This window comes from Columba livia, chromosome 3, assembly GCF_036013475.1.
Source record: "Columba livia isolate bColLiv1 breed racing homer chromosome 3, bColLiv1.pat.W.v2, whole genome shotgun sequence".
Classification (NCBI taxonomy): Eukaryota; Metazoa; Chordata; class Aves; order Columbiformes; family Columbidae; genus Columba; species Columba livia.
In genome coordinates this window covers 20,358,577-20,377,737 of record NC_088604.1, presented here as the reverse complement: position 1 = coordinate 20,377,737, position 19,161 = coordinate 20,358,577, and the positions used below count along the sequence as shown (strand labels likewise).

The 19,161-nt window shown below is 34.9% G+C and overlaps 1 protein-coding gene across 2 annotated transcripts in view; it reads right to left on the bottom strand.

Annotated features, from left to right (window-relative positions):
• Positions 1-627: 627 nt before the first annotated feature.
• The window catches only part of PXDN (peroxidasin), an 86,723-nt gene continuing 68,189 nt past the window's right edge, over positions 628-19,161 (bottom strand). For both annotated transcript variants that reach the window (XM_065055986.1, XM_065055985.1), the window contains 5 exons: positions 17,475-17,683; positions 7,897-8,017; positions 5,437-5,569; positions 4,223-4,336; positions 628-3,576 (listed from right to left, as the gene is read on the bottom strand). In XM_065055986.1, the coding sequence (XP_064912058.1) occupies positions 3,454-3,576; positions 4,223-4,336; positions 5,437-5,569; positions 7,897-8,017; positions 17,475-17,683 (700 nt within the window). In that variant the 3' untranslated portion in view covers positions 628-3,453. The remainder of the gene's footprint in view (positions 3,577-4,222; positions 4,337-5,436; positions 5,570-7,896; positions 8,018-17,474; positions 17,684-19,161) is intronic.

The following is a 19,161-nucleotide window of genomic DNA, read 5'->3' as shown; positions in this document are numbered from 1 at the left end:
GTGACCCCAGTGCCCTAGAGAGCCTAACACCTCACCAAAGGATGAGAGTAACTCATCATGTGTTCAGCAGTAATTCATATCCTGCGACAGAGAAACAAGATGAGGTAAATAAGAGAATCTCTTTTGCATAGAAGACTCATTTTGAGCTGAGATTGCATGAACCTGGATATCCATTTGGGAAATGATTTGTATAAAGAATGAACATAGAATCAAGTGCATTGGAAGGCAAGTCATGACTGGATCTATATGAAGACATTTGGAATTAAAGAAACTGTGCAAGAACAAGCTGTAAGTATTATGACATCTCAAAAAAATGTTCAGCACTGTTTTCAAATACACATTTGTGCTAAGAAATAGGTGTATTTTAGATGACCTTTCTGAGTCTACATGCACTTTTCTCCCATCACCTAAAAGAAAAGTAAATAGATACTTTAATTCGATGTGTCATTATATTAAAGAACCTACTGAACTTACATGATTCATTAGCTCATTGCTTAGTTCTCAGAAATGGAGTCTTTGTCATGACAATCCAGCATAAGTAAGATGGATGTTCGATAAAAGCTTATGATCAGGAATCTTCAGCAAATAATCTAAACAATACATGTATCAACAAGAAATCACTTGGAATTTACTTGGAAAGGTGGCCCATTTTATTTTAACTGAAAAGCATTCATTATACAGTGCAAACAATTCTTTGGTAAATTTACTGATCAAAATAAAAACAACAATGACTTATTTTAGGTAACATTAACACAGGAAATAAATATGTAAAATTTGCAACATATTACAGCAATATTCTCACAGTGGATACTGAGGAAATGGTCATCTAGCCATTGGCCACTGTTTCAGAAGTGTTAAAAATCAATGCTGATTCTGTAGACACTGCAATAAAACTGAATTAGTACGATCCATGACTCATTACATTTTAAACCGTGGATAAAGACCTGGTTTTCCTGAATGGTTTATAAGCAGACGGATGACAGAAAATAACTCAATATTACACTTGTTTAAGCATATCCAGACTCCTAAGCCCATTTTATATACCATATGAATAAACAGTGAGCAACGAAGGAAACCTCTCACTTTACTTTGGAGGCTGGAGAAAAGGAACAATCAGATATAAGGTACTATTTTATAACGTATAAATGGAAACTCTCTTCTCCTATAAGCAAAAATCTTGAGAAAGTTTATTTAATATAAAATTGGAATAAAAGAATGCAAGTAGAAACCAGGTGGATGTATTACTGCCTTATTTAACTGTTTAGACAGTTAAATTCTATTTGGTTTAGCTCTGCAATCCTTCCTCTTGGAGGAATTCCTGCTATAGGTCAATGGGAGTTCCATCTGAGTTGAAATTACAGGACGAGACATGTGGTTTGGACTCTCAACAAAAGTCAACACGATACCAGAGTATCAAAGAAATACAGGAATGACAACCTCTAGGAACCATATGATACTCAAACGTACTTGCCACACACAATTTCTAGAAGTATTAACATAGAAAATTACATGTCAAAACATTGTATATAAAATCAATTAAAATATTCTTAAAAATATAAATCATAGTTCCATGTGTACCTCTACCACACACCTTTAACACACCACTCACGTGTACATACCGCTCCTTCCGTAGTAAGAAACAAGTTTCTGCAGGAAGCTTTAAAGGTACACCAAAGTTTGAACATGTGTCACGGTTTCAGTTTACCAAATTAGGAACTATTAATGTTAGTAATCAGAGAAATTATGTGCCAAAATATTATATTGGAACTCATATTGCTGTGCTAGGTTAATTATTAGACAGGTATTTGATCTACCATGCAATAGCTAAGTATTCAGTTTGTTTGCATAATTGGAAATGCTTAAGATGAGAATATTTGATTTTGTGCAGATTTCTTTGATACCCAAATCTCTTTTCCCTAAATTTGAACAATAAACTCACAAGTCAGTGAACTATGTAACTAAAGAAGCGCTCTGGTTCTAGTTAGTCCTGACTTGGGACTTAAGAACAGAGCCTTAAATTCTAACATATTAGGTATTCAGGGAGAGAATCAATTCTGAATAAACACAAAAAAGCTGTAAAATGAGGTATGATAGTTGTCCTTCACTGAATATAATACATAATTCCTGGTCAAAAATATGCAGTTTGTATTCTAAAAAGTACACAAGTTTGAAATGCTAGTGTAGACATTTACTCTATGACATTAAACATTTATTAAATGGGAAAGTCCATTGGTAGACCATCTTTAACATGAATGATAAAAATATTGAGGTAAAAATATAAATGCATTAGATGAAACTGGAAAAAAACAAACAAAAAAAAAATGAAATGCCTTGTCAGAAAAAGTAGTCAATCCACAATTACTCATGATCCTTGATTTTGTTTGTTCTTTTTTTCAACAAACAGTGCCACAATATAATCAGGAACATACGTCTATTGACAATATGCACAATGAATCAGTAGAAATCTTTGTTTACAAAATGGCATGTGACATCTTTTTACGTTTTCAGAACAGGGCCATACAAACATGTGAGCTGATCTGAGACAACAGAAGCATGCTTTAAAACTGGACTGCATGGTCATGGTACAATGATTTAAGACAAAAGAAACAAACAAACAAACAAGTTGCCAAGAAATTACATATGTTTTGACAAAAAGGATTACGTTCATTTTAAGATCATATGCTACTCTGTCATGTATGTTTTCCTAGAATGAGAAACACTGTCAATTACATCTGTAATATACATTCAGTTGCTTTTTGCATCTTCCAATTATATTTATTTATATTTCCTTAATAAAACTAGCTTTTTTTATGTTTGAAAATTTTGATTAATTTTGCTCCTTGAATTAACGAAGTTATATTGAAAGGTGTCATGTAGCTTGCTTTATTTCCTTGCTGGTCCAGATAAAGAAATGATAGTGTGATTCAACAGAATTTCCACGCATAGGTGTTTGCGGAAACCGGCCCTTACGGCATTGCTTTGGGCACAGTGCTTGTGTTTTCTGTTTCCCTGCATTTACTCAATACTATCAAAGAGCTAAATATCAAGTCAGACTGGTAGTGAAAAGGGATAGTAAACTTCTGATGTTGATAATTAAAGGTAGGAAACAAGGTGTTCATTTCAGAAAAAGTCTTAAGCCCATTCATTTTGGGTACCTAAAACCACCTGACAGTGTTCTTTTAAAGTAGCACCAGTTTGAGTTTGTCTAACCTGAGAAGCTTAACACGCAATTAACTTTGACCTGTTTGTTAATTTCCCTTTTGTTAATTTTTGCATTGTGATTACCTTCATGGGCAGAAAATAAAATGACACGTTGTGTTATACTGTTGCAGCACCATTAGAATGTTGTAAAACTTGATTTATTGCTGTTGTTAAGACTGTAGTTACCTGGTTTTGCCAGCAGCAGGCATTGAGATTTGAGGAGTATGCACCCTAAATTCTTAAAAAGCAGACTTATGGCTTATTTTTATTAATATTTTGTTTTAAGCAGACTGGACAGCAATCTCCTTTAACCTTCACAGGCGCTTCGCAGTCAGCCGGCGGGCATGACTCTACAAAACAGGTAATTTGACCAACCTGCGACAGGAAAAATGTAACAAAACCAGAATACGCTTAGCAACATTTTCCAAAAAGGAAGTACATTTTTCATTTTATTGAAGAATATGTTCTCTCTCATTCATCCTCTCTAAGATCTTGGCTACTATGACTAACTCCACATAGTTTATTTCAGCATAAACTTATATTGAGAAGGCTGTTTGCATTATACTATCCTTAACAGAGCAGTATACAGTTTTATCTAACTTTCAGGCACGAAACTCTGGGATATCAAGGACCAACATATTTATTTCACTACCTTTTTAAAAATTTCACCATGATGAAAGAAAATAAAAATCAAGGACTAAGGTAGATGAGCTTTCACTGATTTTTATGCATTTTAGTAGACTGTTTCAAGAAGTCTCTCACTTTGCAGTTAATTTTGCCAGTACAACTATATATAAATGTAAATGGAAATGTAATAGAAGTATATAAAGGTTAGATTGAAAACCAGTGACCAGGGCAGCGACATCTGAATAATACATCTTTTTGCACCAAATAACTAAAAATCCGTAACAAAGCAATTAGTAACTATTACGCAGAAATTAGCAGGCACAAAACTGAACTGCTGTTTTAGAAGCAGATCCTAATATAACTTCTTTCTCAAAATAGGTTTCCACATACTTACTTTGCATTCACACACAGTACAAGGGTCCCTTTTCCAGGTTTCATTGCTGGAATATGATTTACCCTTTTCATCAGTGCAATCAGTTTTACTGAGGCGTGATTCAAGTTTTTTTATCTGAAAACATTAAAAAAAGTTAATAACTGAATCAAAGAAAGGTTTTTATTTGTGCAAGGTATTCTGGCTTTTCTCTTATGCTACCTAATCCATGAAAAATACTTGCCTGGGTTTTTCTTCTGACTACTTATCTTTCATAACATTAAAAGACTAGAAACAGGTAATACATGTGCAAACAGCCTTTCCAAAGCAAACTAGCAGAAGACACATTTTTCCTACCATTGGAACATACAACTAGAGCACATGAAGAGAAGCAAACTATATGTGACATATATGGACAGACAAATCGAATCTTTAAAACATGTCTGAATGGAAAGGAGGTGGAAAACAAAAACAAAAAACAAAAAAACAAAAAAAAAAAAAACCCAAACAACTTAATTAATATTGTTTGCTTGGAGTTTTGACTATCTGTTTTTTCCTTAAGGAAGATGAGTACAACAATGACAAAATAATACTATCAAAGATGGAATCAAGTTACAATGTAAATAAGTATATGAATTGTATCTGTAAATTGCATGGAAAAGCTGGTCTGGAGGAACTTAATTATTCTAGGCAAACATTTTGGCGTACTATGGACTTGTCAGTCCTGTATGGTGTACATTTTTAAAAGTGAATTCCACTATGGCTGAATTACTCTGAATAAAGAGTTTATGCCACATCACAGAAGCCTTCTCTAAGCGATCTACATCTTAACTATATTCACAGCTGTTGTCTCGCATATTACTTCTGAGGAAGTCTACATTTTAATAATAGTTTTACATAGATTCTATACATTTCAGATAGGGAAAAAGATTTTAATAACATTACAGACAAATTTTTAGAGAAAGACTAATGCCATGTTTAGTTTACAATGGTTACACAAAGCTTCAGTTTCAAAAGTCAAGAGGGTCTATTTGTAGAATATTTCAGTATGATTTCAAAAGAACATAGAAATAAAAAATAATAACACACCATGTTTTGTGATGTGTTTTGTTTGAGGTACTATGTGCTGGTTTTGGGTTGCAGTGGATGTCTAAATATTAAAAACATAAGACAAGTGATATTAGGAAAATATTATAAATTAAATCTACAATTAGAAACTATCCATTATAGCACCTTACCTGGTTTCTGAGGCTTGAAATAGTTTCTTGCATTTCCAAAACAAATTCTTTGAAGTCATTCACTGCAGGCATGTTTGTATTCTCATTAGATGCTGATGTGGCATTACGAAAATATTTACTATGTTTCACAGAACTGCAACAAATGAATGCCAAGTCAAAGTATTAATCTAATTCATTTTTATTTGGCTAGATATTTTAGAATACTTAGCAAAAATTTACAAGAAGAGCAATCAGCAAATGTAGGAACTGTATGAACCACAGCGGCATGCAAGACCCACTGGAGCTAAAGACAGCCCCAAGTCAGGTGAGCTGTGGATTACCGTTAATATCACTAGCAAAAGGGAACTTCTTCTGCTTAGAAAAATAATGTATGTATTTCATGCAGGGACACACACACAAAGTTGTCTTCAGTGACACTGTAGAGTACCACCTTAAATTCACTGGGAAATCTCTGAGCCTTCAATATGAAAAGCATACAAAAATGAGTCTTAAAAAAATGTTGTTAATTCACATTTCACATTCAGATTCATAGTTTCTCCCTCTATATGCTCATTAGCAAAATGTGTATTTAAAGAAATTTCCTTTAAAAAGGAAAAAGGTGTTTTTCATGAAGAAACGAGAAGCACTTTTAGATATGAACATATCCATGTGTCCCATTTTAACTAACATTTGAAAACAATACTGATTATCATACACAAAATCTAGAGTCTTTTGTCTATAGCACTTTCCAACTATCTATTTAGTTCAATCTGTTGACTGGAAACTGTTGTCAAAGGAACTGTCCATAACTAATAATATATTATTTGGCACCACTTAAAAACCATGCATTCAAAAACGAGGATAACACTAATTATTAATTCACTTATTACATTAAGATCCTTAAATCCATACAAGCATTCATTTTTTTGTTAGCATGTCTTCTCCAGACCTAAGAGATGATAACCAAAGAATGAACTGGCAAAGAAATCTTCTCTCATATAATAGGGCTCATGATTTATAATCTTTCTGCATAAATTAAAAGAGCGCTTATTGGTAGGTGTTCAGTCTACTTAGTTTCCCATAGTTTTTCATCTAAATTAAAGAAAAAGAACTCTAAACAACATAACATGCCAAAATTCAAGTAAACCAGCTGTTATTGTATAACACAAAGTTTACTCTTCCCCACCTGCTCAAGCTATTGAAAAAAATCCTAAAGGACTGAGGATGCTTTAGCTTTATTTATGCTATAAATAAAGTATTCTAAACTTGTAGTTTTATAGTCCTAATTAGTAATTGGACTGTTGTAGCTTCATTTCTGAAATACAGTCAAAGAGCAAGTTAATGAAAACAAGCTGCTTCTTAGATATAAGCATTTCTTTTTCTTGCTTTCATTGTTATTTAATTTAACCCTTCTACAGCTTTAGAATTATGGGACCAGCATCTTTAAAAAGTAAATCACTGTTTTGTAAATTTCACTGTTTTTCACCGGCAAAGATGAATATAATATCCATCTTCAAAGATTGCTTCAAAGGAACATTTTCTTTCCTATTGTTTATAAGTAAGCCTATACTTAGATGCTGACTTCTCTTTCTAAAATCCTAAGCACCTAAAAGCTCTGTTACTTCAGGACAGCTTCCTATCAATTAAGTGAAATATAGTGGTGGTGTTTCCTCAGTGCTACAACATCCACATGGGTATTTGAAACTGCTGAAATAAATTTACCTGTCTACATTATCTGTCTACCTGCTTTCCTTTCCAGAGTGCCTAATCTTCTCATTCAAGCAGATAATTTTATTTGCTAAAAGAACACATGCCATATAGAAAGAGCTATAATTCAAAAGAGTCACAAATTAGCTCATCAGGAATGATTTTCACAAGAAATGTCTGGTCTGAGCAGAACTGGAAATTTCAGGGACCCTGTGCAGTTGATCATTTGCGTCTGACACTGTGATTTATTTCCTTGCTAGAGTATTTTGAGTATTAGGGAGTTATAAACAACACTGTTGCACCACTGTTCTCCATTCCTGCATGGAATATTTTGGTACTAGAAGCAATCCCTACCATTATCACAATTTTTTATGCTAGTGTTATTAACACTTGGTTTCCCCCTATTTCTACAGGAGGACCTAGCAGCTCCAAGAAGGAAAGGAAATAATTTAGTTTGGTTACTGCAGGCACAGTAGGAATGTGGGATTCCAAATCCTCCAAATGGTGCTTCGTTACTAGAGTTTTTTCACGAAAAGATCAGGAAGAACAAAAGCATTACACTGTTTCATTCTCAAAGGGTCTTACACAAAACTGAACTTAAAAAGTGGTTTACTGTTAGCAGATGTATAATGTCAGAATGAAATACATCCGTCAAACTTGGGAAAGTAGACATTGGAAAAACGTGGCATGCGCTTCCAAAGAAATAATTCAGTTCCATTCCACTTTGAAAACAATTTTTTTTCATACTTCCTTAAAGAAAAATAATAATCTCACCTTACTGTTTTTGACATTTTTATTTTCTTCAAGGGCTTGTCCTCCTGAAAGCTGTAATCAAGAGAACGTCTTCCCCGAAAGTGATAAGAAAATGCATTAAACTGTCCTCTAGTTCTACAGTCTGAAATTAGACAAGAAATTATACACTGTAAATTAGAGTATAATTCAGCAGTTATACTTTTAATACAGTTTTACAGTATCTTCTGAATTGGCAAAGGCAATTTATACATTCAGTGTGATCCCTCTGGAATCGGTTTGATGGCAGCTGAATATGTCGCAGTGATACAACATTTAAGCGAGTTGGCTGCAAGGAATCTGATTATTCACAGACCAGCTTTTTGGTATGAAACAAAGGAATAAATATTATTTTCACAAATATATCAGTACTACTTTAGCTATTCTTTTCACTTCCGAAATTTCCACTCTCTCAGCTTTTAATTGCTTTTCTGCTTTTGGAACAGGGTAGTTAAATACGGAGGAAAATGATAGAAAAAACAGCCTCTTGCTTCCTCATCTATTCCAGGCATTATTATTTGTTATTTTTCGCATTTGAAAAAGAATCTTTAATTAAATCCTGGAGAACATTTGCAGACACACTTTACTGGCTGACCAGTCCTATTTCCAAATTTGAGGGATTTGAAAATATTGCCAGTCTCTTAGAACCTAGGACCACACCATAGAGCAAAAATCTCAAGCCTGAGAATAATCATGACAGAAATCTCCTGTGATCCTAAGGGGACGTCTTCACAAGATGAAGTATGTCTTTCCTTTAATTCTTTATATTTAGCCTTCCAACCACAGTGAGTATTTGGAAGGAGTCCCATTTGAAAAAAAGAAAAGGAAAACAAACCAAATCTGGAACAACATTTTGGAGAGGAGACAATGAGAAAACAGAAGTTTTCTCATTTCTGTTCACAGAAGCTTTAAAACAAAGTTATAATGGGTTAAGCTGCAGTGGGAACCAACAGCATGTTCAACTGTTAGAAGCAAAGAGTCTGCTAAGAAAGGAGAAGGGAGAGCTGAAATACAGAATCCCACGGACGTACGCCAACTGAGTCTGGTATTAGCAGAATGAGCCATGAAAACAACTGAACGGGGGAAGAAGTGATTTTCCCTAATGTTGCTCTTAACTTGTACCACAAGAAATTTATTCGGAAAGTCAATAGCATTCTACAAAGTATTTTCCTGGAATTTAGCAGTAGCTAGATAGAATACCTAAAGTATTAATCTAAAGTACTTCAAACCACTGTTGAACTGAGCAACTTGAGAAACAAATTTCAAGTTTCTCAGGATTATAGAAAAATAAGTATCTTGGAGTGCTTTTATTTGTATTGGACTTTTACTTATATTAGCTTATTATAATTTCGCTGATAGGAAAAACTTAGTTTGTCCATGGCTTAATATCAATTAAGACAGAAAAAATAAGACTGACAAAAAAAAAAGTAGCAATAGATTTTCAGTTCAAAAACAATACTTAGAAATCATTCTTGAAAGCAATTTATCCACACAAATCTCCTTCCCTTTTCTTTCCTTGCAGCTTGTCCCATTCTTGAGTAAATTTATTACCTTCCTCCTATAATAACAGCACCACCAAAGAACTAGATGATATTTACTGCCAACATATTGCTCATTCTTCTTGTGTGTTCTGCTGTTTCTCACACAATCTTCTTGCTGCCCCCTCAGAAACTAAGCTCTTTCAGACGGGAGCAGACCGCTGTGTCTGTAAGACGCTTGGCATGCAGGCATTTTTGATCACCCTTAGACACTTCTGCATTTAGTGTGGTGAGAAAAGGGCTCACACTCTGAAGGGCCACTGGAGAAAGAACTAGAAAGAATTATTTTCTTAAAATAATCTGTTGGTTAAAGTTCTCCTGAGTGTCATAGAAATTTTAGTTTCTCTTGGAAGCAATTTGTGAAAGGTTTCTGCCACCCTCCTTTGTTTAATAACTGCTAAGGTCATCATGCAGAATATATATATGTATGGTAACACAAGGGCCCATTGTGGGTTTTTTTATTCCTAGACTGGTTTTCAGAAACAAAGGTCTGAAATCCTGGGAAGGTTTTATTACATTAGACTAGTAAATATGAGACCATATGTGCAGTGGCAGCTTCAGGTACACAGACCTGACATTTCTGTAATTTTTTAAGACTTAAATATGTCAACTTGACAAATGAACGACTCTTGGTTCTTGGTTTCTGTTTCAGGTAAAAGGAAGAAGATTGTCACTGCTGAGAGGTACAGGACATAACTCTCTGGCTTTCAGAAAGCCTAAACCAAGAAGTTTATAGCTCTTCTTTTTTTAATGAAGAATACCTTTGCAGCAGTAGTAAATGAGAAAAATAAGCCTAAAATTCTGCTTTTTTCAGCCTGCCTAACATTTCCTCACATTAGCTACACCCAGTCCACTTAATTTTCTGCACAAAGCTGAATGTTAAAAGTAACCTAAGAATTATTTTTCTCTATGGACAACATTTTCTTCAAGTAGCTACATATTGTTACACTGCAAGTGGCAAGATAATCCACATGTACATGGAACCCTTGTTTACATCTTTAGAAAATTCCCTGTTTCTCACGAGGTTTTAAAAATGCACCTATAACGTAAACTGGGTAGAAAAAACCCTGGCACTTTGAAGCATTGAGCACTCTTAATTCCCAGTGAATCACATCTAAAAGCAGGGCCAAGGAGAATTAATCAAACGGTAGTTTAAGCCAAAACAACCCGAGAGACTAAGAGAATGTGAAGAAAAGCACAGATAATGTAACTACTGCTTCTATTTGATAATATTTCAGTTCTCTGAGATTTATTGTAGCGAATTAAGCTGCTGTTACGGTAAGCATTTTTGGTTTTAAGAACTTCTGCTCATGCCAGTGGGAGCAGTAAAGGGGAGAAGAAACACTGAGAATGTCTGAGTGTCAAAGATTTTTTTTTTTTACTAGATGTTTTCACAAAGCAGCTACTTAAAACTTACACAACATTGGAAAAAGACTTTTCACCCCAAACGAAGACCTAACTCAAAATAGTTGGTTTAGTTGCTGCACATTACACTACATTTCTTCATTTCTTCTGCTAAATAAGTCTTTCTAAAAAATGCTAAATCTAATAGCAGCAAAAAATATAATTTCTTGGTCTAAAATCCAACAATAATCTGCTCAGATTGGAACAGATGCATTTTGCATAAACATCATTTAAACATCTGGACAAAAATAATGGTGTAGAAGACAAAGTGGCAACCCAGACTGCCATCTTCCAGCTGATATACTGAGGAATTCTAATAATATAAAGATGTTCTCTGTAGTTGACCTCAAAGCTCACAGACTGATGTTACCAAAACTAGAAGGTTCAGACATCATTGGGAAAGCAAATATCCAAATAAATTACAGAACACGACTACATACATTGTTGACACATCTACGTGTTCCTGCTCCAGCAGGGGGATTGGACTAGGAGATTTTTCAAGGTCCCTTCCAATCCCTAACATTCTGTGATTCTGTGATGGTTGATAGCCTAAAGACATTTAAGAATCTATGATGTCTTTGTGATCTGAATAGGTTTTGAATGGTCTGCAGGAAGATATAGGAGAACCATTAGGTTTCTGAAACCAAACCAAAGCAAATCCAAACTCCCCAGCAGAAAAAAAATAGAAATAAACAGGTTTAGTTAGAAAGTTTTGCAGATTAAAATAATGCATCTTTTGGAACAAATATATCAATGACCAGGGAGAAAAAATAATTACAGACAGACTGAAAATACATGGAAATTTGAAAAGTAAGGATGGGAAGAACCCAGCTGCCCACTAGATTGTGAAGGTATCAGTGTTTTAGAAAGGTAGTGACAGCACACAGGGAAGAAGGAAATCATCCAACTGCCTAGTTTTGCAGAAATCACCAAGACACCTCCACTAGGATGCTTTCCGGCTCATGTTTCCTTTACAGCCAATGGACATTGACAGAGGAAGAGACTGCAGGCTGAACTGCCCTCCAGAGACATCTCTTCCTCTACTGCCAGCAATGGGACTTCAAGAGGCTGGGGACTTAAGATTTGGTGATTCATCTAGGAGTTTGCGGTTAAACAGTATGAATGACAGCACGTCATGGTTTAACTCCAGCCAGCAACTAGGACCATGCAGCCACCCACTCACTCCCACCCCTAAGTGGGAGATGGGGGAGAGAATTGGAAAGGGGAAAAAAAAAACTTGTGGGTTGAGATAAGAACAGTTTAATATGACAGCACAGAGGAGAAAGTAAAATAATTAAAACAAAAAGTGAAAAAACAAAACAAAACAAACAAGCCCCAAACCAAGCAAAACCAACCAACCAAACAAAAACAAACAAATAAAAAACGAGTGATGCACAAGGCAGTTGCTCGCTGACCGTGACACTATAGCCTGTCCATTCCCAGGCAGCGGTATTTGGCCCCTGACCAGCTCCAGCTGATATGATGAGCATGATGTCATATGGCATATGGTAAGGAATACCCCTTTGGCCAGCTTGGGTCAGCTGTCCTGGCTTTACTCCCTTCCAAGATTCTTTTGCACCTGGCAGAGCATGGGAAGCTAAAAAGTCCTTGATTACTCAGCAACAATCAAAACATCAGCATGTTACCAACATTCTTCTCACATTAAATCCAAAACACAGCACTACAGAAAGAAAACTAACTCTATGCCAGCCAAAACAACCTCTCGCTTCTCTGTTGCTTTTCACTAGGCATGGCAACTACTGGCATGAGGCCCCTGGTAGTAAAGACAAAGCAATGTCATAGATTAAGTCTCCTCAATTTAAGTTTTTGAACTAGAACTATATTTTACTGATCATGAATACCTGAAAAAAGAGAAAATATCCCTGATTTGGATGAAACCTAAATAAAAATACTGATTCAATAAAATTTTTAATCAGCCAGAAATGCTAGACTATAATAAATGTACTTCTATCCTTAAAATTACAGACTGATGAACTTTATTTTAATAGCCTGCCATAGTGTGAATTGTTATTAAGCTAACAGACACTGCCATTAAAAGTAAATTTAAATTTAAAAGATACATTTGAATGTAGAAAGCAAAATTAATATGATATGGCAGAAGCAAACCACAAGATCTATGTGAAGAGAAAACATGCTCAGGCATAAACTGCATCATTTTGTTATTTTGAAGAGTTCTTGGTAAACAATTTCCATTGTCACAAAAGATCTGGCAGCCTCACAGTGAGATCACTGTTAACACTTTAAAATGTTAAGTCTTCCACAGCATTTAGTGCTTAGGCCAATGTTGCTTAGTATTTTCATTGAAGATGAAAGGGAATAATGAGAAGGGAATAGTAAGATACAATACTGTAAGTAAATTTCAGACAAATTTAAATTTGGAATAAAGTACTATCATTAAAAGAAATAGTTGATGGCTTTCTAGAAGCAATCCTTAAATCAAATACACTAATGTGGTCAGTACAGAAGCTAGAGATGGCATAATTGTTGGTCTGGTCTTAAAATGCAGGAATTAATAATATAGGTCTATCCTACTGGAAGACCATGTATAAATGCACTGATTTAAAGAATGTCATAACTCTTCTAGTAAAATTCAGTGGGATTTAAACAGGTTTAATCAGAATCTGTATAGGGCTGTTTCCTGAATTAAACAAAAAAGATAAATATCTGATACAGGAAACAGGTTTGTTGCTGAGAACCAGTTAAGAAAAATACTTTCCTATATCAGTTTACACTTATGAGGATGACTGGATGACTTGCATCTTGTCTGAGTCACTTCCTCGTGCGTCATTGTTTGACATAAAACAAAAGCCTAAAGAAATTTCTCATTCTGATTTACCAAAAAAAAAAAAAAAAAAAAAAGTGTGAAACTCACAAAAAGTGTAAAAACTCACAATGGAAACTTTTTCAAATTTACACGTTTGGAGTAAAAACATGTTTCCATTTGAGCCAGCATGTCTTTGCACCTAATTTCTAGTCTTATTCTTATATAATTCAACTCAAAAAAAGATTTCACATAACCATAACTGCAGGCTTATATATGAGGGAAGAGAGATTTATTATTTTTGTGTTTTGGATTGAGAACTGAGATACAAAGTCAGCAAGAGTAATCATGGCAGCATACACTGACTACTTAAAAAAAAAAAAAAATGGAAAACAAAACAACAAAACCAAACCCAAATTAAAACGAAACACCTCTGGTTGTTGGTTGTTTTTTTTCTTTTCTTTTCTTTTTTTCTTTTTTTTTTTTTTTTCCACTAGAGAGCCTGAAAATAGCACCAAAAGTTTATTGTTTGGAAAACCTGAAGCTTGAATGCTCTTTGCTCAACTAAAGAGCTTCAGTAAATCTGCAGTAATCCCTCACCATCTCTGACAAAACAAAGAAAGGTAGAAAGTAAAGGAAACCAGAAGAAAAACTTGTGTACCTCAGCAGAACCCCTTCTTTTTCCCACCATGAACTAGCAATTCTGTTGTACGATTCAGTAATTGAAATCTAAAGGTAATCTGATATTGTTATTATAAAAAAGGAATAATGCTCTGCTTTATAAGAAATAAATGCTAGTTTTACTCAAGAAATCTAAGAAGTGGGTTTTGTAACCAAGAACTTTTCCTATTCTTCATATGGAAAAGCATTTTGACTTGAACAAAACAGGAAGGATAACAAAAACAGATGTGGTTTTTAACCAAGCTGAAACAGTTGAACATATGGGTCACTTATTAATATACATAAAGTGCAATGAACAGTACTCTGTATTCTGTATTCTAAATTTTAACTTAGCAAAATTTTAATTATAAAATAATCAGAAGAATTCTAAATGTGGAGAATGGTTTAGTCTGTTGTTTTTTTCAGAGCAGTGGTGAGTCCCTAGTGCCACAGAGTGAAATACATTTTTAAAATTAATTGCTTAAACCTGGATTCCCACAGAAAGCGTCACACCCAGTCACCCACGCAACAAAGCAGTTCAAACCATGCACACTTTGTTTTTTCTTCACTAAACTCTGCACAAATGAGTTCAGAAGAAGGGGATACAAATAGGCAATTTTTTAAAGAACATTAGTTATTGCTTTTGCTTGGCAGCTGTATAACTGTACTGCATCCAGTAGTACTCTCTGGTAGTAACATTCTTGAATGAAAATACAAGCCTAGGCTGTTGAATGGCTGAATACTCTAAAGACTTCCCAAAGACAACATCTGCTCCAGAAGGCTCAGTGATAACATAACATTTAGAGAAGCAACATATAATTTCCCAGAACAGCTTTACAATTTTTCCAAATTGATATAATGAATGTATTTGTGAAACCCTCTACTGAGCTTCACGAACCATGGCAAAGAGAACTTACCCTGAACTGGTAGAATATGATTTACTTGTGTATGATTAAGAATTTGAAGAGTGATAATTGATTTTCTCTCAATGCTCCTGGCATATGTCAGGGCTCTTTTGAAGAGATTCTGGAAAACTTTACATTAAACATACAATTTGTCAACCGTATCTAGAGCTTTATAAGCTATTATTATCTATTTGGGAAGGACAAACCTGGTAAATATTGCTTAAAAAATCTGAATAACCTAAAAAGAACCCTGGTAAAAATAGAGTAAGACTGAAATGAAACGATAACTGGGAAAACTGTAAAAGATTTAATTGAAATCTAAAGTATTTATTTATCCTAGTCTCACACAGATAACTGACATTTTGAACCAAGTCTTCCAAGGAAGAATTTTCTTAGGCAGGGATTTATTATTCAAAGTGTTGTTCAGTGGACAACAGTAGCCAGTTTAAATGCTAAATTATTCAATATCTTTGAATAGTAAATCTGTATCTACTTTTGTCTTTTTTAATGATACCTGAATTTGTTCTCATAGCAAAGTCATACTACTTAGAATTCTTCCTCAGTATTTACTGTATCTATACCAGGTTGAAGGGACATCCTCCATCAGTTTACCTACTGCCCTAAATTCTGACCTATATCACCAAAAGCCTCTCTGTCACAGGAGAGAATTACATCTGACCAAAAGAGTTAAATGGACACTGGTGGAAGAGTGTGAGCTCTCTCAGAAATACAATCCAGTGGTTCTTTATTCATGCATATCTTCTGGTAGAATATTGGATAGCCTACTCAGCAGTAGTAAACTCAAGAGAATCATCACCAGAAAAGATTAAGAACTCAGATCCAGATACTGTTCATCAGAAAATCTACAAGACACTGGTACAGAAACTACATTTTTGCTGGGTAAATCACGAGATTCTAATAATCATCAACTGACAGTACCATTACCATCTCTAATAATAGCAAGCTTTTTCCAGTTAGTAATTTGTCTGACAGCAATTTACAGATAATCAGAGTTCCACAGAGAAGTTCCCAGAAAACCTGAATACAGTTTTCCAGTCAGGGCATATCATTCAAGTTTTGTCAAAAGGAAATAATAATAACACTGTCAAGGAGATCTCAATAAAGAGAGGTCATTGTCCTCTGAAGTATTTTGTTGTTGATGCTACTGCAAATCATTCTGCAAATCTGTGAGATCCAGAAGAGTCTCTTGGGAAGGGATCTTCTAACTACGTTACAGATGCAATGAAGTCTGATGTGATGATAGCTAAAGACAGGCCATGCAGAAAATCTGTGTCTGTAATACAAGCCAACATATAGGCTACCAAGCAACATGGGATTCTCAGTGTCCTGTGCTTCATGCAGCTAAGTAAATCCTGTTTCTGGAGGAAAAAAAAGTTTATTTCTGAAGAAAAACAAATCACCCCACTACCCTAACTTTTGAAGGAGACAGCAATGAACAAGAAAGTTTATCCACAAAAGCAAGAAAACAGGAAAACAGTTATGTTGTAGGGAAATAGGAAATTAGGATTTTAGGCCTATATCAGTGTTATAAGCTGTGCTGGTAAGGCTGAAAGTCTCAGCTTGTCCCCTGCATAGCCCTTACCCAGAACCACGAGCGTGGTTACCTTATGCTTGCTTTGTACCCTTAGTTAAGACATTGATAAATGCTATTCTTAGGGTTGCTGATTTCTATGCTAAACTGATGAACTATGGATAACAAATGAGACAGGTGGAACTTCAAAAGAAGTTAGCCCTGCGACCCGATGACCTTTTGTTCAGTGCTTGCCAAGAAAGAAGAAGTAGAACCCGCAGACCACTGGGACGGAAGGAACCTGAGGACATTGACAGTGATAGACAGTGATAATTTTGCTTAGTTGCATAATACCTGTTAGAATCCTATATAATGACTAGTTATACTGCCGTATGATTGTCACTCTCTGAGGAGGTGACCCAATGCTGCTGTTCCTGCGAATCTTCTACAATAAATACTGCTCAGAGTAACCCACAAGAGTTCGAGTCTCTATCCAGCGCCTCCTACTACCTTTTTCAAGTTATCTACACCATGTAATGCTCAAATCTACACTATACTTAGAATGCATTCCTTTAATATAAAATATTGAATGATTGATCACATAGCAAGGGTTGTGCTCCAGATTTGAGTTTGTAGCATCTTAACAAAACCTGAACAAGTCAAATATCTTCTTACAATTATTAAAATAAACAGACATTAAACAAAGTGCACATTTATATACTCAAATCCACCTGTATACAGACCTTCACAGCAATCCTGCCACATCCTGAGGTCCAGTTTAGGAATTTCTTCACAGCTACTATATCCATGTGGGAATTCAGCCACCTTAAAGACATCATGTTGTACCCTGGTTATGTTGTCACCATTGTCACACAAAACTCTGGCAAGAGATGTCTGCTTGATCTGAGTGAGCTGAGCAGGCGTGAACACACCCGGGTTCTCATACCATAACCTGTAATCTCACAGAAAAGACAGGTTTTGCTAATTATAAAACATATACATCACATATATATCATATATACATATATCCTGAGATATTGCAATACTGTATGCAGTATGAAATTAATTATTCCATAAATCCTGTTCTCAACTTCACACAGTATCTGAGAGAGTGATTCAGATGCCAAAATGTCACTTCGTGTCACTTCAGCCCTATTTGGTGTCATGCTGACACTCTGAAAACTCCCAAGTCTTCAACAAATCCTTTGACTTCTAGTCCAATTTTGATGTCTCAGGTGCCTTGGGACATAAAAAATAGCACCAGACTACCAGCTTTAAGTTTCTTTTAAGGCAGAGGTTAAAAACACCATAGATTTCTTTCTCCAGGCAACTTTCTTAAGGGTATGAAAAAAATGTGATAGAATTGCTAAGATTAGAATAGTTAATCTATACCTAGTTTGTTATCAAAATACACTATTCTAACATACAAGAATTTCCCTATGATATTGTTTACATCTCACAAAACTGTAACATTATAGTTCTATATTGATACTTTATTCCACCTATTTCAACCTAAATAAGAAAAATCCATAACCATTTTATATTAAACCTAGAAGAATGGTCAACAATTTTCATTTTACCTACTTATTGTATCATTTCATAAGGCATTGGACAGTGGCCAGTGTATTTCCAAGTACTGGGATCAGAAAACCAGATTCCGAAATTTCCATCTTGCCATGAAGTTAGGCTCCCTTCAAACATCACTCCTTTTCCCTGCACAGGCACATTAGTTTCGCGTGGTGCTGGCAGCTTTGATCCTCTGCCCATTGTAAAGGCTTTTCAAAGAAGTGAGAATTGCTTTCATTATGTCTAATAATATTTTACTACTGTTGGCATGATGCTTCAAAACATTTGTATTCTTTGGACAGCAGAATCCCATTTCCTAAATATTCAATGTTTTCCTACGGTTTGTAAATGTTATTTCAGAAGAAAAAAAAAAGCTTTTGCTGGAGAAATGCACACAGACACACACACAAAATGCAGTATCATAATCCTGTTGTGACACAAATAGGTACTTGTCACTAGCAATCTGGAGCTCATACTGTGCATATTTCTGCTTTTACTCCCTCTGCCTCCAGGCATGAGAGTCTTATGTTTCACAGCTTAATTTTAGAATAAACTTTACGTAAGAAAGTTGTTTTTAAAAAAGCAGACAAAAAGGCTTGTGTTATTTACTACAGAAATAAAAAAGGCTTTATACTATCTTAAGTCATAATTTTACAACTTAGATAAAGCAAGTAACATTAGACAAAGTGAAGCAAATCTGATTTCCCAGTTCTTCATCTGCTTCTCTTTCACTAGTATGGGACTAATCACTCTAAGTGTACCTACCCTCATGCCATGCAAAAAACACGATTCTAGGTCATGAAATATGTTAAAATGAAGGAAATGTTGATTTTCTGATTCCAAATAAGTCTGCTAAGAGTATGT